We start from the raw sequence: 23034 nt of genomic DNA, 5'->3' as shown, positions 1-23034 counted from the left end.
TTTTTGAGACAGTTCCATTAATATAGATGAGAAGAATTATTTATTCTTAGGGAAAAGAAGGTCACCTTGTGCACGGCTGTTTGGGAGGACTTTGATGCTCCGTTTCACGGGCTACTTAAATGATGATTCAACTCTTTGGATTTTGTGCATGTGACTCTGAACAGATTGCACTGTCCTCTTTTTCCCCATTGCCACTAGCATCTGATCTCACTGGATACGTGCCAAGAAGGATGAGTAGTCTTAGTATTTATTCAGCTTCTTAAAGGATGGTATTTGAGATATGAGAAAGAGAACCTCTGTTAATGTATCATATGATATACTTTTCTTAGAAATTTCATAGATATGTATCATGAAAGTCTATAAATATGTTGTTTATTGGTTTGGTTGGGTTTTTTTTTTAAAAAAAAAAAAAAAGCTTGTTTGTTGTGGTGGTTTTTTTCTTTTCACATCCACAGATCTTTTACGTCTTTCAGGACCAGCCACACAACAACAACAGCAGCAGCAGCAGCAACATCCACAGCGCACTCTCCCTAACAACCCTCAGTCAAATCCTGTTAACTCTTACTCGGGTTCAGGTTCTGCAAATCTCTATGTAAGGTTGCCTAATCCAGCCAATGCTTATCCAAGCTCTTCATACACTTCAGATCCCTATGGAGGGTCCAGTCCCATGAACCTCTACACAACCTCATCACAGCCTGCGGGGTCTTATTTGAATTCTTCCAGTCCCATGAACCCTTATTCAGGATCATTAAGTCAAAATAACCAATATCCGCCCTACCAATGCAATGGAAACATACCGATGGACAACTGCCCCTCTTACTTGGGCTCCTACTCTTCCCAGCATCAGCACGTGGACTTGTATAGTTGCCAGAGCCAAGACCATATGTCTAAACTAAGTCTACCACCCATTCAAACATTATACCAGCATAGGTTTGGGAATAACCAGAGTTTTGGTCCCAAGTACTTGAATTACGGAAACCAAAATATGCAGGTAGACTCCTTCAGTAATTGCACCATTAGACCAAATGTGCACCACGTGGGGTCTTTTTCCTCTTACTCCACCCCTGAGGCTGACGGTCATTTTATGGAGGTTGCCTCAAGGTTAAAATCTAATTTGAGTAATCCGAGCATGGATTATGCCACCATGAGTAAAACCAGTGAACATCATCACGTGCAACCCCTTCCGCATTTAGCACACGACTACCATTCTGCTCCAAATATGTTTAGTGGTCCTCCTAATTCACTGCATCTCCAAAATAAGGATAGTGAAATGATTTCACATGCAGTTAATGGTTTGTCTAACATGCTTCCAGGTCAAAACCATGATAGGACTACTCCCCAGGGTGGTTTAGATAAAACTGAAGTGCTGAATCCAGAAAAAGCAGAGGATCCCGATGAAGTCTGGTCAGACAGTGAGCAGAGCTTTCTGGATCCAGAAATTGGAGGAGTGGCAGTTGCTCCATCTCATGGGTCAATCCTCATAGAGTGCGCAAAACGTGAGCTCCATGCAACGACTCCCTTAAAAAATCCCAACAGGAACCATCCCACCAGAATATCCCTTGTCTTTTACCAGCACAAGAGCATGAATGAGCCAAAACACGGTCTGGCTCTGTGGGAGGCAAAGATGGCTGAGAAGGCAAGAGAGAAAGAAGAGGAATGCGAAAAGTACGGTCCAGACTACGTGCCTCAGAAATCTTACGGCAAAAAAGCAAAGCGGGAGCCTGCTGAGCCACACGAACCCTCAGAGCCAACGTACATGCGCTTCATCAAGTCTCTTGCACAAAGGACACTGTCGGTCACCACAGACTCCACAGTAACTACATCTCCATATGCCTTTACACGGGTTACAGGGCCTTACAACCGATATATCTAACTTCACACCTTTGTTGGTTACCTCATTTGAAAAAACACCTTGTCAGTAGGGTAGTTCTTCTTTAGGTTGTGGGGAAGGCAAGGGTGAAGAAGAAAACAGTGTTTTTACAAAACTCGTCAGTGGAAAAAGCCTCAGCACACCAGCAACAAGAGGTAATCTCACTAGCGCACTTATTTTCCACTGATTTTTAAGTGGTCACAGATGGCACGTAGGAAACAAGACCAAAGCATCCTATGCAAAAACGAAAGCAGAAGAAAAAAAGTGTTTGACAATTTACATTTGAAAACACTGGCTCCATTACTGAAAGAGATAATCTGCAAATAGATTATTTTTTTTTTCTTACAGTTTTGCACATCTGTGGCCACTTTTAATGTCATCAAGTTTGCATAGTCATGGAACAGGAGCAAAAAACAACCCTAAAAAAAATAATACTGTAGTATTACAACTGCAGGAATCTTAAAATAACATCTGGTGCTGAATCTACGATGTACTGAAATACTGGAATTATGGCTTTTTAACATGCAGTTTTTACTGTAATCTTATTAGCCTCTTGATTTTATTTAACAAAGTAGATAAGTATAAAACATAATGAATAGACAGCAAAACACTGAATTTGTTTGGATATTCTAAAACCATGGTGCTATCTAAGAGAATGGTGTCTTTATTTTAACAGTCGAACAGTTAATGCCTTTATAACAAAATGTCAATGATGTAGTCAAATGTTCTTCAACAACAGGGAGGACCTTTTCATTCATGTATGTATTGAATTTACCTGGTGTTAAAATAAGCTTACTTTTTAACGTATGGGAATTACAAAGACCTCTGGATTTTGCTCATCCAGCCAAGTCCTAGAAAAGGACAATAAAATAGAGAGAGAGATATTTTTTTTTTTAAATAGTGTTTCAAAAGCACTTTGTCTACCTAAGCTTGGCAACTTGAACAATGCTAAGGTACTAAGACATTAAAAAAAAAAAAAAAAAAAAGAAAAAAGTTTACTTTGATTTTAAAATGCAAAGATAATTTTTTTAAACTAAAAAAGCTTTTAAATACTTTTGTTTTAGCCATGCATCTGCTAGTGGGCTACATATCCATTTTTAATACAGTCAGTTATGGCAAAAATGGGGCTTACTGGATATAAGGGAATACTTTAGTACACAAAACACATGTTTTTCTGGTGCTCATCTCACACAGCTATACTGTAAACTGTTTTCTACAATTATTATGACAAGTTCATTGCTCAAATATGTACAGTTTTAAGGAAAGAATTTTATATTAACCACAGGTAATAATTAGCAGCATGCGACAGACTACAACTAGTTAGCTTGGGCTTCTGCTGTTTTTAAAGATCTGTACGCTCTTCAAATATTGAATGGCAGATTGCTTTTGTGTTGATAATTATGTACATTGTGGTGTAAGTCATTTCTTGGTGCAAGTGTCCTCTTTGCCAGGAAGATTAAGCAGACCGATGCCTACACAAGATGAATGAAACAGGGTTAGTTCTGTGTGATTCCGTTGATGAAATAGAAAAAAAAAAAAATAGGCAGCTGGCTTGCTGTGGTGGTTTTAAATCATTAATTTCTATTAAAAAAAAAAAGCAGGAGAGTTGTATAGTAAATTAAATTGTAAACAAAACTTTTTTTAACGCAATGCTTTAGTATTTTAGTACTGTAAAAATATTAAATCTATATATATTTGGGTTTTGAGCTGAATTCACATCATGGTGCTACTCAGCCTGCTACAAATATATCGTAATGTGAGCTAAAAAAATACATTAAAAGGTTTGAGTGATGTTCCTACTTGTCATATACCTCAACACTAGTTTGGCAATAGGATATTGAACTGAGTGTGAAAGTTTATATATTGTATACCATCTTTTTCCCCCAATAGCCTTTGAAAAAAACAAATAAAAAAAAAAAACAAAACAAAAAAAAACTCTCTCAATACTTGACATTTTAGCAAGTATAACTTGAACTTCAACTTTTTTTTTTTTTTGGTTCTAAAAATTCAGGGATATTTCAGCTCATGTTCTCCTATGCCAACGTGTCACCTGTGTGTATGTAAAGCTGTTATAGGTGAAATATATTATTCTTGGGTTTTCTGTTTTGTTTTTGTTTCCTTTTTTTTTTTTCTTCAGGGATTTAATGCTTTTCTTTTGAATCCCTGCTCTAATTTTTCTTGTACATGTATTGATGTAACTAAAACTAATTTTGTAAATTCGTTAGCTCTTTTTATTGTAATGAAAGTGTTTAAGAGATTTAGAATGTTTTGCCTGTTTCAAACGAATAAACAAAAAGAAAGTAGAATGCACTGAGCTGATTAAAGGGAAAAATGTAAGGCAGGGGTTTGGCAAGTGACTGTTTGCTAGAGTTGTTCAAGTCACTCTCTAAACAAGGCTTCTTGAATACTGTAATGAATAAAATAAGATAAAATATAAAAAGGTACAGTCTGTACAAGGGCTTCCCTAAACATGCAAACCTCCATGTCCCAGATATATCTTGTGCAATATACTGTAAGATTAAGTTTGGTCGAAAGAAATTTTATCTAAAAGAATCACAACCTAGCTCTAAGTAAATCAAAGGAGGCCTTTGGGTTTAATGGTCAAATATTTATTATGGCAATTTTGGTTTTTTAATTCTCAGTCTGTGACTTTACCCACTGCATTGAAACAAAAGTTTCGCCTTTTTAAAAAAAAATAAAATTAATGATGGTTATATGTCAGATTAATTAAATCCTTATAAATCTTCATCTTTCAGCGATTTTTTTTTTTTAAATCCTATATTCTTCATGTAATCCATAGTAGATGTTTGGTTAATATGCCATGCACCGTCATTTGCCAAACTGCTGGCAGCCGGAGCAGGAAGCTTAGCTGGTGAATCAGTTTTGTATTGTAAATACCCGAACTGTAATTTTTGGTGTACAGAACCCTGCCTCAGTTGGAACGAATGACAAAGCAGACATAAAATTGCTTGTATAGGATTATCAGGTTGACTATAGCCATACTTGAAGATGCTTCTGAGTGGTGTCAACTTTACTTGAATGAATTTTTCATCTTGATTGACGCACAGTGGTAAAAAGTTCACTTCTAAAGCTAGTGGTTAACTTGTGTAGGAAACTTTAGCAGTTTGACACTAAGGTAATGAACTTCTGTGTGCATTTTCTATGCTTATGTTCTACTTTTTTTTTTTTTTTTTTACTTTAGTTTCATTCATTTTCATGAAATGTTTGGTATGTCTATAAAAAGAATCTGAGGATGGTTATAAATACTGTAAGTATTGTAATGTAATGCAGGTTATTTGAAAGCTGTTTATTATTATATCATTCCTGATAACGCTGAGATGTGGGTGTTTTTAATAAAATTTATATTTATTTAATGCACTCTAAGTCTGTCTTGCAGAAACTTGTCTTTCCCCATTATTTTTTATCAGCTAACAACAAAGCCAGCGCAGCAAAACGCGGCCCCTAGTACCAGACACAGGTCAACAGCCCCCGGGGAGCCGGACTGTGGTCACAGGGCTGGGGAAGCTGCTAGTGCCTGGGGAACTTACATTGAAAACCGTGTTTGGAGAAACGGAGGAAGTTTGCACACTTCAGCAGCTCAGAAATTGAATGCATCCACTGACACCCTAGGACAAGCCAAACTTTTCACGGAAGCAGGCCCACACACCCCCACAGGCTGAGCCCACCTCCATCTGACTCAAGCATCACACTCAAACGAAATGCATCACTAGGGACTTCAAAACAGGGCATCTGGACATCACATTCATTCCTAGTTCTGCTTTGACTCTCACCCCTAACGCGTTGGGACACTAGCTACATAGCCCAGGCTACTGCTCAATAAAATCTGTGTTTACAGTGAAGGAGGAAGGCATTTTTATGGGCAGGAAGAGGGTGTAGAGCATCACTGCTGGTTTCCTACTGGTGTTTGCGGACACAGATGAATGTGGTGTATTCACTCTTGGAATTTGCTCGCTGCTCGAGGAACACCCACAAAAGCACGCCTGGCAGAAGCAGGACAAGGGGGAGTTTGGGGTATTTATCTGTACCTGGGTTTGCATTTTTCAGTTGATTCAAATTGCTCCCAAATGGTGGGATGCTCCAATAGATAGTATTATTGTGCCAGGGGAGGTTTAGATTGGATATTAGGAAAAATTTCTTCACCAAAAGGATTGTCAAGCATTGGAACAGGCTGCCCAGGGAAGTGGTGGAATCACCATCCCTGTGGGTATTTAAAAGCCAGGTAAGATGTGGTGCTGAGGGACTGGGCAGTGCTAGGTTGACAGTTGGACTCTGTGATCTTAAAGAACTTTCCCTGATCTACGTGATTGTACAATTAAGAAAAAACAAAATTATAAAAGCCTAAAACCTTATGTATAATTTAAATCACGGATAATATAGAGAAAATCAGAAGCAGTTAAGAAAGCGTGTCTGAATCAATACCAGGATACACATTCCTGCAGGCACCAGACAAAGGCTTGTTTTCACGGTCCCTTCTTTTAACTTCAAGGGATATCGGGACTGAATCCTGAAATATTCTCTGCTGCGGGAAGAGACAGAAATTGCTCTCTCCACGGCTGCAAAATATTTCTGTGACTATTGGTACTTGAAAGCTTTTCAGGCTTTCTTGAAGACACCAAGTTTGTTGTCAGCCCTGGTTACACCCATCCGTCAATGGCACGTGCCTTGGGAAAGCCCCCCCTACTCTGTACGTTCGTAGAGCGAAGTGTCTTGGGGAAGCAGTGATTTAGAACCCGAGAAAATCTGTAGCGTTTGCTCCCAGCATATTCCCAGCTGGGAATGTCTTGAGGCAGGCTAGCACACAGCAGCAGCCAAGCGCTGCTCTTTTCTGTGCGCAGGTGCACTTCAATGCATTAGACAGCTGGAACCGACAAATGCACTCGCTTTAACAAAGGTCTATCACCCCTTTAGCCTTTCCTGGGAAAAACAACCCTGCCATTAATGAACATTCCCACCAGTGGCCTTTTAACATAAGTGGCTCTCCCTTTGGTGCACTTCGACAGATCTCACTTCAGAGGCGCTGCCGAGATTGGCAGGAGGTGCTCCCAGCCACGGCCACCGGGAAGTCAAACCACACCCGCCCACCACGCTTCTCCCAAAACACGGGCTCTCCCCGAGACATGTGCCTCCGGTGGCCGTGACCAAGGTACCACTTCCCATCTCCACCCAAGCCACCAGCTGCTAGCCCTGCTGAATGAGTTACAACCAGAGGGTGCCTCCGCTGAGCATCCATCTCCCAGAGGTAGCTTCTGCCTTGCCTTTCCTCTTCTCTTACCCATCGGTTTCTGTCGTTTTCTGCCTTTTGACATCCCAGAGAGGAAAATACAGCTTTTTATGGGAATGAGTGAAAAGCCTGTGATGACAAGCCAAGCCAAGGGTGAACAAACCCCAGGTAAAATTTAAGAGCGACAGGTGATTGTGCTCAAAGATGCAGAAAAGCATCCAGCATGGATGAGCAGGAAAAAGGGGGAGGGGAAAAAAAAGAAAAACAAAAACAAACAAAAAAACCCCCACAAACCCCACCACATACTTAAATAAAAGGATTTCTTTTGGAGAAGTAAAGCACCTTACAGAAGGCGGCAGGCACCTTACAAAAGAAGTGGCGGGTAAAGGTAGTTTCTCCATGTGCACATTTTCATCGCTACTTTCAAATATTAATTAGGAAATATTTAAAAAAAAACAAACTCAAATCTTTTCACTCAAGTAAAACTCAAAGCAGGGGAACAAGACCTTGGATTTAAGTGTGAACCCTGTGGTTTACACCTAGCTGCAAAACAGAGCTTATAGAAACAGGCATTCTCTTGCCCGCAGGCTGTTGAGAAGAGCGCAGCGCCGTGCCTGCCGGCACTAAGGGCTCTCCCCTACGTCTACACTTGCGAGACAGGTGTCACGCTGAACTCACTGACGCTTGCTGATACTCCAGCAGCACCGAGATTAGAATTGGTAGATACCATCCTCTCAGCAGTACATTAATACTCTGCTATTTAACTGACACAGTAACTTTTTTTTCTCCTCCTGAAAAACGTGCATCTGTCAAGTTTCTGTTACACTCAACTGTGTTTACCCATCTGCAGCCACAACTAATAATTTTGAGGCACTCAGTAAAGGACCGTTTTGTCTCAGAGGACTGACAATTTTACCCCCACAACCCCACAAGCTACGACGACAGCCCTCCCTCCATCACTCTGTGTGAGACGGTTCATTTTTCAACTAAGTTCATGTATTAAGTGGGTCCCTTTACTTTGTCCTGTAAATGATTCCCTAAAGTTAGTTTAATTGGGGGAAATACTGTACTAGGAGGGATTCTTGCAGAACTTGCAATTAAGTCAGCTCCATGTTTTACTTCCTCACCTCTAACCACCAAAGGGAATAACTGATGTGCATGAAGTTAGGACCGAAAGTGTTGCTGATTGAAGAAAAAAAACAAACAAAACGCCTTCTATTTAGAGGGAAGAAAAACCTCGCACTGGGGTAAGAAAGCGAGAAAGAAGAAGGAAAAGGTCTGTTAAAGACCTACTGCTGTCCTTTCTACTCTTTCCGATCAACAGAGAAAACTGGGGCTTGAAGCCGGGAACTTGACCTGCACGCTGCAACGAGGCGCTCCGTCCCCCGGCAAACAGCAGGCTCGCTGTAGCCACCCCGTCCGCCCAGGGCAACACCAGGGAGGGATCCCCAGATGCCAGGCTATGGGGAAGGGAATGACATACTTCTTACAACACGGTATAAAAACATAGAAGTCTCCTTATCCTTGACTTCAAAGGGTCACCTTGTTCCCAGGTCTGGAGCCTGCGCCTGTGTCTTTCAGATGTAGGAAGAAGGCACCCCTCTTTCTCCCCCAGATCATTTTGCCATCAGTTCAGTGGTTCGATTGCTCATAACCTTGCCGTTCAGGTCCTCCTTGCCTGAACAGATTCAGAGCACCACCTTACAGGATGTAAAAGGCTTAAAATACTCTGGGGTACACACAGGAACATCACATCGTCCCCCTCCTTCCCACGTCACATAAAAAAAACACTTCAAATCATTACACGAAGGAGCAGAGGGAGGGAGAGCCTGCTGTTCCACTTCCTTTTAAGATGGGGTTTAATGCTTGGCGTAAAAACAATGCCACTCTCTTGATTCATAATCCCAGCAGCAATACGGCACTCGCTGCTGGAGGAGGCCACGAGAGGGTTTGTGGGTTTTTTTTTCTCTTTTACAATCCAGCCAAGCTAATCAAGGTTAACCTGTTTCTCCCACTCAGGTTTTGCTTCAACTAGCACATTAAATACTTTGTCTTTGTAGTATTTTACACATGGAAAACCATCCCAGGGTAAGCGCTTTCCTTCTAATGTCATGGCAACGCAACTGTACACTCCTAAATCACGGCAGAGAAGGCAGCCCCGTGCTTGGCAGGAACAGCTTGGGATTGGGGTTCAGCTTCCTTTTAGCTCCCACTGCATTAGCAACTGGAACCTCATTGGATTTTCAGGCGTAATCATCTTCCTCTTATTTTTCTGCCCCTGTTGTGATTATTTGTAAAAATGACAGCACCATTATCTTCTTGTATGTAAGCCTTCATACAGACCACTTTGGTAAAGAGATTTAACTGGAGGGGATGGCTTAAAGTGCAGTCTGCTCTGAAAAGGGACTGGGAAAGTGGCGTCCTGGGGCTCCCAGTCTGCATTTCAATTATTGTTGTAGCTAACGTGCCTGATTGGGAAGGGGGGGGGGGGTGAGGAGGCTGGCGTCTTCCCCCCATCTATCCCTCCCCAAACAGATGCAACAGATCTCCCCTGACTAGCCCTTCTCCCCACCTGGGTAGTCCTGGCTCCATTGACATTTGTACAGGCATAAAGCTGGTCAGATGGCAGGAATCCAGTTCTAATTAATGGGAGCAAATGGTTTGCTATAAACAGAGGAAGGGTTGACGTGGGGGGAGGTGACAGATGTCAAGCAAGGGGAAAACATCTATTAGCTGTTCCCTCCTCCACCACCACCCCCAGCACATTTGTTTTGCATGACAGCCCTTCAGTTCAGGCCCCGCTTTAAAACATCCAGATATTGGTTCTGCATTTGAACTTTTGCAGCATCCATGCAGCCTTCCTAAGGCGGAAGGACAGGATACTGGAAGGGACCGTATAAGGCAGAATTTTAAAACCTCAGGCTTGCCTGCTCTTCAAGAATTTATACAGTCTTATAATCAGTAACCCTGGCAAATCTCCCCTCTGTTTGTCTCTCTGCTGTTAACACTCTCCATACCAGAAGCAAGCATGCATTTTGTCAGAGGGCTGCAGTTTGTCGGCATTTATTATACTGGCTCTTAAGATGAAAACGACCGTGCATTTGCACCAAAGCACTCCAACATCTCTGGCACAGGATGCCAACAAGAGCAGCCCATTCCCACCTTCCCTGGAGCAGCTGCAGGAACTCCTCAGCTGAGTTGCTCCAGGGAAGACGGGGACCGAGGTCATGGCACAACACACACACCTCCCCCCAGAGGACACGCTGGGCTCCTCCTGTCCAAAACCCCAGGCAGATACCAGCTGATCTAACGGCAGCACAGAAGAAACTCATCTGTATCAAGACAGTGATGCTGCGAGGAGGTGCCGGGCGATACCAGCCAAACCAAAGCAGCACGAGCAGGAAAAGGGAGTCTGACAGTCCCCACAGCACTCAAATTGCCAGGCGCAAATCCCAGACACGTGAGGTGACAAGACAAAGGTGAGCCTCTCTCACAGGACTACCAAGAGGACATGGGGAATGTATTAGATCTGCTATCTTGGTAATTTTCCCAGCAGCAACACACTGGCATTTTACAGAAGGACTTGCGACACAGGATTCCTAGCCCCGGCGCAGGCAGAGGCACAGTCTCCAGGTTAAATTAAATCGAAAACCAGATGTGCTTTTGTCAAGGAAACCAGGTCAAGTGTAGCCACGAGGTTTCAGAGCTCCAGCAGCTGTGCCTGTTACGTGAAGAAACCAGTGCTGCCTCCTCCTCCACGTTCACTATTGCCGTGCAGCAGCAGCTGCTTCCTTGGGAAAGGCAGGCAAGCAGCTTGCTTACACATACTTAGATCCAAGGAACACACAGACACGCACACATTTCAGTGTGAGGGAAAGAAGAGAACTTCACAAAGTCTGAAGAGGGCCTCACAAGTTTCTGTGAATCCAACAAGCATTCCCATGTGCTCTCTTCCTGCGTTTGTAGTAAGGCTCTATAAAAGGACTCAAACACAGAGCAAGCCCAAGTATCGCCAGGTACAGCTGACATTTGACTAGCTGGGAACATTAGCAGCCGTTTTCTTCCTGAGAAAGTAGTTTGCTGCCAGTTGACAGTCACCAGTTACACATGGCTGTCAGATGTGTCTGTAGGAAGATCTCCACAGCATAATTTACGGACTATCACTCTAGGAAAGACGCTGCCCTATTTTGGTGGGGCGTTATGAATTATACTTGTGCTGACAAAAACACACCAAGGGGATTTGCTGATATTTGATGCCTGCCTGCTTGCCTCTAGAGCACGGACAAAGCAGGGAGCAGACGCCGTTTGATCCGTGGAGGGCCCTGCTGCGAGTATTCCCAAACAGCTCCTGGTAAAGAGCAAACGAAGCTCTTGCTTGTTCAGTTAACTCCGATCAATCGATTACAGTTAATAAGAGAGATCACAGGTTACACATGACCTCTTGCCACAGAGGCTGGAAAGAGCTCTCTTGCCTACCACGCACGCAAACATTTTCCAAAAATGCAGTGGGCTTCTGTTCGGAAGCATGGGCAACATTTTTAAACAGCTGCTAGAAGAGATTGAAGCCTTCAGTGCAGGGGAGAGCAAAGAGCATTAGTCCAAGACAAGCCCCTTTAAGGAAGGGGATTCCTCCTGCCACTCGTCCCAAATTATTATACCATATTTGCTGGGCCAGGGGAGAGAACTATGCCTAAGGGGAAGCGTGACTTTGTACTATGGGAATGGCGAGCTCTGCTGTCCGTTCTCATTTCTGCTTATGGATGTGATGTTAATATTAAACAGCACATTAAAAGGCAGTGCTCAGAGACAGCACTTGACCCCTGCCTTCCTCTTCATAGGCAAGCACCTTCCCCAGTAGGCTCTCTCCTTCCCCAGCTACGCTTTAAAAGCAGCCAAAACAGAGGCGTGATGGTGTCAGGAGCTCAGTTCCCCTGAGCAATGAGTCCGCTTTGATCTGAACTTAGAGAGAGGAACACTTCATTTTGGGGTCAGGTCATGCTCCCCTATGAGCTATGCTGTGGGAACTCCCATTCTGAGCAGTCCTGAGCGAGTTTGAAAGCAAAATCCAGCTGTTCATAGATGTCAGGAAGATGCATCACCTCCAGGGGTAAGAAGCAACGGGACCGCAGTTCTGGATTTCAGCATCTAAACTCTGCTTGGAACCTGCTTTAGGTATCCAAGCCCCTAAACTGTGTTTCTCAGCGCCGGTTCCCTTGCAAAAGGGCCTTCTCCAAACCACGTGGGAATGTTATAACAATAAATACATTAACAATTTAAGTGTTCAGATGCTATGGCAACAGCACCTGAATTACGTATCCTTGAACTGGGAGAGCTCAACAGCTATTTTTTCTGTTCGTGTTAACTTTCTTCTTTCCTGCTTTAAACTTCCACCCCTTATGAGATGAGCCCTACTAAAACACTTGGCTTTTCATCATCTTCACCTTAAAAATACCTCCCCTTTAAAGAACTGTTCCATTGTCAATCCGCCGTTTATTAAAAAAAAAAAAAAAAAAAAAAAAAGAGGGTGGGGAAGGGAGAAAGAATGAAAGAGAAGGCTTTCTATAAAATCTTCCAGTTCGTCTAGCCCATCTCAAAGCAGGTATAGACAAGAATAGCTGCTCAGCGTGCGTGGAAAATTGTTTTACTAAATGTGGAAGGAAAAGCATTGATTCAATCTCATGGACATGAGAAGTCAAAATTGCACATAGTTGCCATTAGTGCTCCTGCAGCTGTGAAATCTGAAAGGAGTGGAATGGCCACTTGTTCAGAGGCCAACATAAAGGCAATGAAGGAAGCCAAAATTACTCTTACGAATTTCCTCTCACTGCTGCTATAATTGGGCACCCCAAGGTATTCTCTTCTCAGCCACAACGGTGAGCAGTCAAACCTGTCACTGCATACATAGTAGACAGCACACAATTGACAGCCAGGGCAACTTTTTCATTGATTTTTCATAATATGATCAATAAAATATTTCATTATGACCCATAAAATCCTATTTGCATCATCAAGAGACAGGAAAGATGCTGTCATGTGTCGGGGAGAAAAAAAAATACCCCAAAACAACCACCCCCCCCAGAGATGCAGATCTGCCAACTGCTTTTTTCCAGTAAAAATCCATAGAAGATGATTTCTTTTCTGATTCTCATCATACCACATCAAGTACTGGCTAGCTGCAAGGGAAAAAAAACACCCAAACCCACTGGTCAGAATCAACTTTCAGCTAGAGAAGCACCACAAAATTCAACAACGATGCTGCTAGTTGTCTTAGACAGCGGGTTCAATGTGAAAGGACTAGCTTTCAGCATTACAGGCAAGCCCTTCTGCCTTCTTGGGAAATAACTCGCGCAGAAAAAACGCACAACACACTGAACTAAACAGCCCACCGCGCAAAACTTTTCCAAGCCGTCTTCAGCGAACTGCCCCAAACGTAAAGGCAAGAAGTGCATCTTACCGCTGGTTTATCGCTCTGCGGGCAGAAGGACCGTATGCGGGCTAGTCAGCAGCGTTCTCTAAAGAGCTGCTGGGGATTGCAAATGGCCCTGGGGCAAAGGGTATTTTCTACTCAAACGCACTCTCTAGTCCATCAGGGGTAAGGTAATCAGAGGTGAAGATACTTAAATTCTCTTCCTTGAGTTTAAGTCTATATATGTAAAAAGTAAACCCCCCACTTCCCACCCACCCCCATACACTCTTATCACTATGGTTTAAGGGAAAGAATGAAGCAATATCTTGAAGTCTATAGAAAGTATGTGGCCAAACACGCCACAAGCTCTTGGAGCCTTCTGAGGTTTTCAGAGAGCACAGCTTGAAACCTTTTAAAGCCACCTGATTATTGGAATACAGACAGGTACTTCAGCTTCCTTTTAATGTCTCCCATTAACCATCCAACACTCAGCGAGCCACTTTGAAAGGTATTTGAGTGCAGCCCAACTGTAGATCAGACTACATAAACATCTATTTCCATACTTATTAAGACACTTTTTTTTTTTCCTTCCTCCAATTACAGATTTACAAAGGCAGACCTTGTTTATACAATTTTTGATTGCTCACAAAATAGTCTATAGCACACTGCAGAACATGGGCTGTAAGTAGCACAGCTTCTGGGAGATGGTTTACGAAATGCACGGTTTTCTCAGAGCCTTGTTTTCACGGCTGAGCTCAGACTGTGAAAGCTATTTAAGACAGTGCTGCCCTGACCCTCTCGCCCTTTCAAGATGCGAGAAACCCTCACAACAGCTTAGTTCTCCAAAGGTCCTTCCCAAAAGGCAATTCATAAAGTTTTAAAGCACTAAGATTACACTGGATATAGGACTTGTGGGAAACTTCAAGGCAAGACAATGCAGCCATTCTGCCGAGTACCACAGAAGAACCGTGAAGGTGTAAGAAATGACACGAAAGTGAGTGAACTGCACTCACCCTTGCATATTTGCCAGTTTTTGCAGAACTCCAGCCAGGCTTAACACAGTTTTTAGTCTGAGATGCACACAAGCTATGCTGAGCAAAAAGCACCATTTTGTAACTCCCACCAATCAAAGCTGGAGATGGACTGAGGATTTCTGAATGTACCATACATGACAGAGGAAAGTCTGGCTAGAGAGAGATAAAAAGGAGATATCTCTGTCTCATTCAATTTCCTCCTTAAAGAAAAAAAAAAAAAAAACCAAGCAAAACAGAAATAGTGAAAATCAGCATAATCCTGGCATAATACAGAAGTGGGGAGGAGAGGAAGGACAGTCAGAGGAGAGAGATTGCAACACTTTTGTGCTGTGGATGCGATTTTACAGTTGCCTGTTGCAATATGCAGGAAGCGAGGCTGAGACAGAGAGGATCATTTACCCAGTGAAGGTAAAATACAACGTGTCTGGTTTCTCATTTATAACATAGGCCTCCATCTGACAGGCTCCACGAGCTGGGACCTGAATGCAAACCATGACCAGACAATCGCACCTACAGAGCGCAGCCCTGGGAATGGAGCACGAGGAGGTCGGGTGTAAGGTGAATCCACAGGAACAGCGGAGAAATCAATCTGGCAGCCAGAATACAGTTTTCAGAGCTGGCACCACACCCGGTGTGGGAGTACCAAGATGTCAATAATGACTGCAAAAGGTCTCAATCCTCTTCGGGGGCCACATGAGTTTCTGCAGTTTCCAAATTCCTCCACGAATTTGAAGATTTGCCTCTCTGCGTTCATTTTTCAGGTGCTGAAGAGATCTATTCGCTCAACGTGTTAGAAACAGAACTTAGTCAGCACCATTACCCAGGCTGCTATTTCTGCAACGGCCCAGATTTTCCTGCATCAGTAACAAGACCTCTTCTTTCTACTAAGAAACCATGTTCTCCTCATCCCCCAACAGTCTCAGCACTTTACACCTCAGCATTCACCGACTGCAGCTTTGCACAAGCCTTAGTACCCTTTCAGAGCTCTCCACTCTTCTCTGAAGCTCACCACCCTGACTGACTCCACAGCATTAGCTGGCAAAAAAATTTAGGGTAGGGGGAGGAAGCGTTATGAGAATTACCAGGTGACCTCTATTTATCATTGTGTTATTTCTGTTCACAGATTATTTTACTAAATTGTTTTGAAGTCTCGCTCTGTATGCTTGTCCACTGCCGTCCATCAGTCCAGAAAAAAAAAACAAACCTGCTTATGCTTTCATGTTATTTTACTGCCATGGAGCTTTGTTACTATGACCACCTATACTAATTCCAGAAAATGAACTGCCTTCAACAGGAACTCACACGTGACTGGAAGGGAACATCCTACCAGGTTCTGTAGCCACCAAAACGCAGCTCTCAGTGCCTATGACTCAAAGCATTTCCAGAAGATCAGAAGTTATACCTATAATCTCTCTTCATTCCCCTCTTTTTTTTTCTTTTTTAAATCCTCTCTACCTCCCTTCACAGCAACTATAGATGCCAACATTATTATTAGCTGTAACCAGTAAGGAAATCAATAGAAGGCTCTTCTCACAGTGTGGCAAGGAATGGGATCTAAACTGAGATGGTGCATAGAAGTCAAAATTCATTGATACGCATTTTGACCCTTTCATCTCTTTCATTTTAAGAGAAGCACAAAAATATGAACATTAAAGCGCCTCACTTTGGATACTTTCAAAGGAAAGTCAATGAACAACAAATGAATCTGATCAACTTCAAGTGCTCTCACATGGGAGCCACCCCAAACGGTGGGGGTTTATATTTGATTTTAAGGCACCTTGAAAATAAGAAACGAAAAATGGAGTTGGAGATGACTAATTCCCTTAGGCTGGAAGATGCCATGACCACTGGATCACTAATAAAAAAAGAATTATATTTAGAAAGCCTAGAAAAAAAAAGCAATGCACTTTAACATGACAAGGAAACAGGAGGTAAGGAAACCCCAGGAGTGAATGCCAGAACTTCCACACACATTAGAAGTCAGTCTCACTCTTTTCCAGTATCTTTCACAAGAAGAAAACGCATATACTTCTGTAACCAAAACAGACATCTTGTAAAATGCCCTGACTCATTCTGGATACAGTCAGCATGCAAGTTTATTTATTTGGTTGTGAAACTGTCAGTAAGTTGTCTAAACAGGTTAAGATCATCTGCTTCCTCCACCTGCTCCCTGCCAGCCTTGCTCACACTGGGCTTGTCCCCATTGAAACGTGGAACTATTCAACCATTGCTAATTAGCACTCCTAAGCCCCCACCCAGCACAACTGGGAGCTGTGTCTCAGGCTGAATAGCTACACTTCCAACGCAGTTTGCTCCTTATCAGCTGAAGGGAGAGGTTTCAGGCTGCAAAGTAAATGCTTGCGAGCTCCACAGGATGAAAGCGTAAACTATGATTTCTTGCTGTAATGCACAGAAAGAATTAGCAACATAGGTAAACAGAGAGAAAGGTCAGTAACAGCCAGTTAATAAATCAATTCACACTTCTTAGCTGGAACTCAGTCTCTTAAAATTAGTAAAAATCTAGCTGAAGCCTGAAACACTTCCAGATGCAGGCAGTTTCTCCATTGCTTTCTATCTCAAATTTCTCTTTGGTAACCCAGGATTAAATGGTATCATTCCACTTGCCAAGAGGTTTTACCTATTTTCTTGGGCCCTAAACCACTAACCTAGTTTAGACATACAAGCTCTTGTACTCAACTGCATATTTACTTCCAAAATGCGTTAATTTTTACACTACCACAACAGTTTTATCAACTCCGTATTAAAAATTCAGACACTCGTTAGTTCTAAGAGCATTTAATGACAGCCTGAAAACAGTTCAACACAGGAGAGGACTTCCCCGTACATCACAAAACTCCTTTTCTCCACCAATAGCACACACAAGCCTTCTACTTTCTCATGGCGCATCACAAGAGCCTTAATCACAGCCTCACACTCATTCCCCTGCCACGTTAAACACATGGCACACCCCACACCGTGGCTCATCCTTGGTGGTGCTTATGGAACACCTCCAGGCAGGGAGCCAGGGACATGGGATTACAGACACCCTACTCTCTCCCAGGTTATTTTATCACACGTGGAACACAGAAAGAACGTGGATTGTTACACCACAGGATGCAGCAGCACAGTCCAGAGTGCTTTTGACATTTATAACTGGATTATTTTTTCATTTAATGAATTACACTTTTTTTTTTTTTTAAGAAGTGATATAGCGAAAACAAGCAAACAAACAACAAAAAAAATCCAACTATCCCCTCTCAGTTGCCAGAGACTCTATTACACAAAGTATTTTCACACATTTCAGTGATTTCTTTCCTGGCAGGGCTGATGGCTAACAGCAAGGACTTTAGCCCAAACAGAGACTCGAGCAGCTCCACAGGTAATGTTACAGGATCTAACTGATCACCAGGCCTTGAGTAGAACTTGGGACTGCGTTAACACAACTGCTGAGCTTACCCAAAGCCCAGGGACGATCAGGTACCTCAAGGAGATGCAGGGGCAGACAAGTGGCACAACCCAGGATCCCTGGCAGAAGCTCCTACAGCCTGCCTGGGGCCTTCAAGGGTTTATTAAGAAGCAGCATCACTGGTTCATGATGCACATCCTCTGATTAAAAGTAAGCACCTCCAGTTCTACTCTTAGAGCAGAAGTCATTTCCTTCAGCCCACAACTAGTTCAGCATTTAACTGAGATGTGGTCATTAGGCCTTAAAGCCCCTCTCTTTCTGGAAGGGATCCAAGTTTATAATTTTTAATTCCCAAGAATGCATCCTAGTACTTAGGCTAACAGTGTCCCAGAGCCTGAGCTCTCTCCTCCTCCAAGGGCTGCTCATGCATTTATCATTACACGGAGAAGAGCATGAAACACTAGAGCCTCCCTCTCCACTTCAGACACAGGCACTTAGACCGCAACTCTCTCAGGCTGCAAGATTAATTCAGAAGGATGGATGAAGGCTGCTCCCACTGAACAACAACCCATTCCCACCTCACCAGAGAACTCCATCGCGAGGCACAAGATAGACTCCAAACCCTGAGCCCAACGAAGAAATTATGCTTGCTACATCCTCACAACTATCTACTACCATCATCTCCTTTCTCCTTCTATTGAGCTTTGCCTCTCAGCCCTACTGGGAAGTGCTGAGGTACAACTGCCATTTTATAAAAAGAATTACACTTCCATAGTACAAGAGAGATGATATCCGAGATGGCCGTAAAGAACAACACTCCTGTTAAATCCTGTCAGTCCAGTTGCACCACAAGGAAAAGCAACACATACTCTAAGGTACAAACACAGTGGGAAGGGTAAGAGGCAACAAAAAGACACCTGTTTGTGCTCTCCAACATACATTTAAACTCTTTCAAGTTTAAGCTTCAAGATACCTTATAGAATGATAGAATCATAGAATAGTTTGGGTCGGAAGGGACTTTTAAAGGTCATCTAGTTCCAACCCCCTGCAATGAGCAGGGACATCTTCAACTAGACCAGGTTGCTCAGAGCCCCCTCCAACCTGACCTGGAATGTTTCCAGGGATGGGGCATCTACCACCTCTCTGGGCAACCCGTGCCAGTGTTTCACCACACTCATTGTAAAAAGTTTCTTCCTTATACCTAGTCGAAATCTACCCTCTTTCAGTTAAAACCATTACCCCTTGTCCTATCACAACAGGCGCTGCTAAAAAGTTTGTCCCCATCTTTCCTGTAGGCCAGTTAAGCTGCTCAGTGCTTTCTGGGCACACCAGTAGTTTAGCCATATCCTTTTTTAAGGTGAGCCTTAACTTTAGGCTGATTTGACATCTCAGGAACAGAGCATTGCATTCAAATAACATTGAAGCTTTATGAAAACCAAACGTACTAAACTGAACTTACCTTTTGCACTCATTTCCCCCTAAAGGCTGCTAAGATCTACCTCGAAAAGCATCCTCCTCTCTTTCGCTTTAGTTTTGCAACCTAACTCTGAAGGCAGCTGGCCTTTGCAGGTCACGCTGGGAAGGGGAACCCTACCTACACCTGTGGAGAGCAGCCCCCAGCCCAGTGCTGAGTTAGTCCCAATCACACCCCCTCTGCACAGCTGCAAACACTCCCAACCAGCCCCAGTCGCCAGAGAGCAGGTGAATCCAGTGAATCCACTACTAAAAAGCTCTAGTATTGTGTCAAAACCAGAGCAGTGTTTTTTGGATGCATTCCTCTTCAACGCTGCCTGTGATTTCCACCTATGAATTGAAATATTGTGCCCTTAAATGATTCTGTCTCATAGGCGTGACAATTTATCCTAAAAAAAAAGTGGAAATGACAGAACCTGCTTTTTGCATTCCTCCCGGTTAATTGGATTTAACTGGGTGGGGAGGAAGGGAACTCTCTCTCCGCTGGTTTGGTTACTTTCTGTGTAATGCTGTAATTCAGCTTTTCCCTGACACTACAGAACCCGGCCATCCCTTGCTCAACAGCAAACTCCCATTCCTGCAGTCCAGACGGTTTCTGTGGCTCCACAGCAGACCGTCTGAGATTTCTGTCTAGGGCACAGAAGCATAATTATCCTAATTATGAGAGAGAAAAGATAATAGATACAGAAGTTCTTTTCCCTAATCAGCTCTAGGTCAAAGCTTTACCTACAGCTAACAAGGAAATAATCTATTAATGAGCCCACATCAGGAACCAGCACAGTCACAGCAGTGCAAACACAGAAAGCCATAATTTGCAACAAATGGGCTAGAGCTACGTTCTAAAAAATGGCAGTCTTGGGTTTATTTAACTAAAGACATTATTATCTTAAAACTATAATTGCCTCAGTGCTTGGTCTTAGCTTAGAAAGAAAGAAGGCATGCGTCCATCCAAAGCAATGAATGCAATATACTGAAATTTCAGAGTTCAGGGCTAACAAAGTCAACGCTGAAAGTCCAGAAGATCCTCTAAAAATGCCAATTAATGGCATTATACCAGCCATATGAAAAAGTGCTTTTTTTCTTATTTCTCCAGCTAAGCGTGCTGCTTATTCAAGAGAAAGTTGCTAGCTGTTCTTGAATTCAGGTAATGCATAGACTACCAGGACTCTGGGTGTTAGACCATGCCAGGCAGCTTAGAGCTTTCTAGAGAAACTGTACTGTTTTATCTCGTATGAATATTTTATTATGTATTTGATATACAAGCAGGACACTGAGAAACTGATTGTTAGGTCCACTGAAATACTAGTGCAGGCTTTGCATATGCTACAGCTGGATTTTTTTTTGTAACTGCTGGTAGACGTCCCACCAGCAGCAGAAGCGCAATGAGATGCAAGGAACCGATTTTCAGCGCTGTGTCATCTATACTTCTGAGAGCAGAGAGATGCAAGCTCTATAAGCTATCCTCACTATGCCTTCGCTGCCGCTATGACCGATAAGCTTTATCAGGGCAGCAGGCTGGAAGGAAGCCTGCTTTTTGTTTTGCTTTTTTTCAGGAAAGAAATGGTCGCGCAGGTGCAAATCATGAGCGACAGGTGCTCTGACAGTAGCCTGCAGTGCAGGTGGGACACGGGGTCTGGCTTTATGTTAGCTCCTCTAACTCTGTGTCAACTGTCATAATTGTGTAGTTATTGGGAGGGGGTTAATGTATATTTAATATGCAGACTGCTGGGAGGAGGGCTCGCAAAGAAAGCAGTACCAAATGCTGCTTTTTCTCTGTACAAGCACATATGTCAAGAGTATTGTGGTGTTAATGCCCCCTAAGGAACAAACTATATATTTGTGCACCTAGGTTTTTGGCACAGCAGTGCTACACAAAAGCGCTTAACTATTTTAGTCTCTAGATCTTGCAGCAGAAGCAACGCTCGCGATTTCAGCAAGTAGGTTCCCTGGGCAATGTGCAGGAAAGGCCTTGATGCCGCAGAGCGCGATCCACGTAAACCAGCTCACTGCACAATAAGCTGGTTCCACCAGCACCAGGGAGCACGGAGGAGAGAGAAGCTCCTTAAAACCACCTCTTCTGGGGGCTCAGCCTCTTCCTGCAGGGCAACAGGAGGCCCTTCTTCTCATTTGCAGTTCAGCACGTAGCTCTGCTCTGCCTACTAGCCCTTTGCTTTCATGAGGAAGGGCAACTTCTGTACTACGCAGCGTGGCCAGAGGAAGCAGCAGTTTCCTTGCCCTTCCTTAGAGGTTAGAGCACTCATTCAGGATGTGGGAATTAAACATAGTTCCCTGTCTACTTGGTGGAACGCAGATCCATCTGCTCAGTTTCACAAGGGCTGAATTTAATCAGAAATTGGAGACCTGAACACTCCAACCTCCGAGCCAGCGTGTAAGATGACTGCTACAAAAGCTGCCTGGGTTGAGGACTGCAGGGAGAGCAGCCTGTCTGTGGCGCAGGTGAGACGGATGTGCCATGCTACTCAGCCCTGAAGAAAAGGAAGGTGCTTCTGAGAACGGCAATAGCAGGACTGTCCACGTCTGAGGATTTAAGTGGCAAAAACGAGGACCAAATAGTTTCCGAGTTTAGGCGATGACAAGCTGGCTGCGACGGAGGTGTACTAGTTCTTCCTGCAGACCAGTGCCTGTGGCACCAGTGCTCCAGATCAGAGGCAGGACAGACAGCATCTCTTGTCTACGATAATCAGACTCACCAGAACAGAGCCCAAGTGCAATGCTTCCCAACAAATCAGAATAAATAAATAAATCAAAGGATTATCTGTCCCTTCAGGAAATTAAACAAACGATAACCAAGGCCGTGCTTGTTGCCCTGTTAGTTTTTATAACTTCCCAACAAAAAATTAGGCTAAAACTCTGTATGACTGCTATTTTTATTTGCCCATTTCTTCCCACTTTGTTGATTTGCTGACATATGTGAGAGCACACACGTGGTACAATTTGAGCATTCTACTTTCTGTTCTCCCTGGAATAACACTCCATGTTTTATGGCTGACCAGCGACCCAGGATCGTAGCCTGAGAAACACTGATGTAATGATGGTTCTTCACATCCTTTTTTAAAAAAGATTTAGTTTCCAAAGATAATGGGGAACAACTATCCAAAGCAAGGCAAGGCAGTATCACCTGTCTTATATTAAGAGAAGTCTGACAAGCTCACGTCAAAGACAGAGGTCACAGCTGTTTTGTTCGTGATCATAGTTAAAGTTCAGAGACAAATAAGGAAAGCATTCACTGTAATGAAATTGTTAGATTCAGTTGTGGGAATGGGAGAACTAGCTTACGCTCTAAACAGGATAAACCAGCTCATACAGGTTTACATAAAAACGCCCTAAATAACAATGCCAACACAGTGTGTCAAATCACTGAACCAACAGAGCACGGGATCAAATTGCTGTTGGATAATCAAGTCCTCTGAGACAGACTGTGCTTATCTTCAAAGAACTGGTATTCACCTACTGATTCTTTAAGGTGTCTCATGCTCTTACACCCTGATTTTCTTTATAAAAACTTACAATGCCAAAATGATGGTAAAGGGAAAGGACAAGCATGGCGCGGAGAACATATAATCTCTGTCAAAATGCACCTTT

At 43.2% G+C, this 23034-nt stretch overlaps 1 protein-coding gene and 1 long non-coding RNA gene across 3 annotated transcripts in view; one reads left to right on the top strand and one right to left on the bottom strand.

The window, feature by feature from the left end:
* Positions 1 to 5248, top strand: part of TET2 (tet methylcytosine dioxygenase 2) — a 74278-nt gene extending 69030 nt beyond the window's left edge. The window contains exon 10 of one of the 2 annotated variants that reach the window (XM_074589437.1): positions 474 to 5248. In XM_074589437.1, coding sequence (XP_074445538.1) covers positions 474 to 1873 — 1400 coding nt within the window. In that variant the 3' untranslated portion in view covers positions 1874 to 5248. Of the gene's footprint in view, positions 1 to 455 lie in introns of both variants that reach the window. The other variant, XM_074589436.1, reaches the window with a different exon arrangement.
* Positions 1 to 19553, bottom strand: part of LOC141744118 (uncharacterized) — an 82822-nt gene extending 63269 nt beyond the window's left edge. The window contains exon 1 of the long non-coding RNA XR_012587338.1: positions 19418 to 19553. This is a non-coding gene — a long non-coding RNA (uncharacterized LOC141744118). The remainder of the gene's footprint in view (positions 1 to 19417) is intronic.
* Positions 19554 to 23034: the final 3481 nt, after the last annotated feature.

Source organism: Larus michahellis, chromosome 5 (genome assembly GCF_964199755.1).
Source record: "Larus michahellis chromosome 5, bLarMic1.1, whole genome shotgun sequence".
Classification (NCBI taxonomy): domain Eukaryota; kingdom Metazoa; phylum Chordata; class Aves; order Charadriiformes; family Laridae; genus Larus; species Larus michahellis.
Note: the sequence above shows the minus strand (reverse complement) of the source record. Positions and strands in the feature narration are given on the sequence as shown.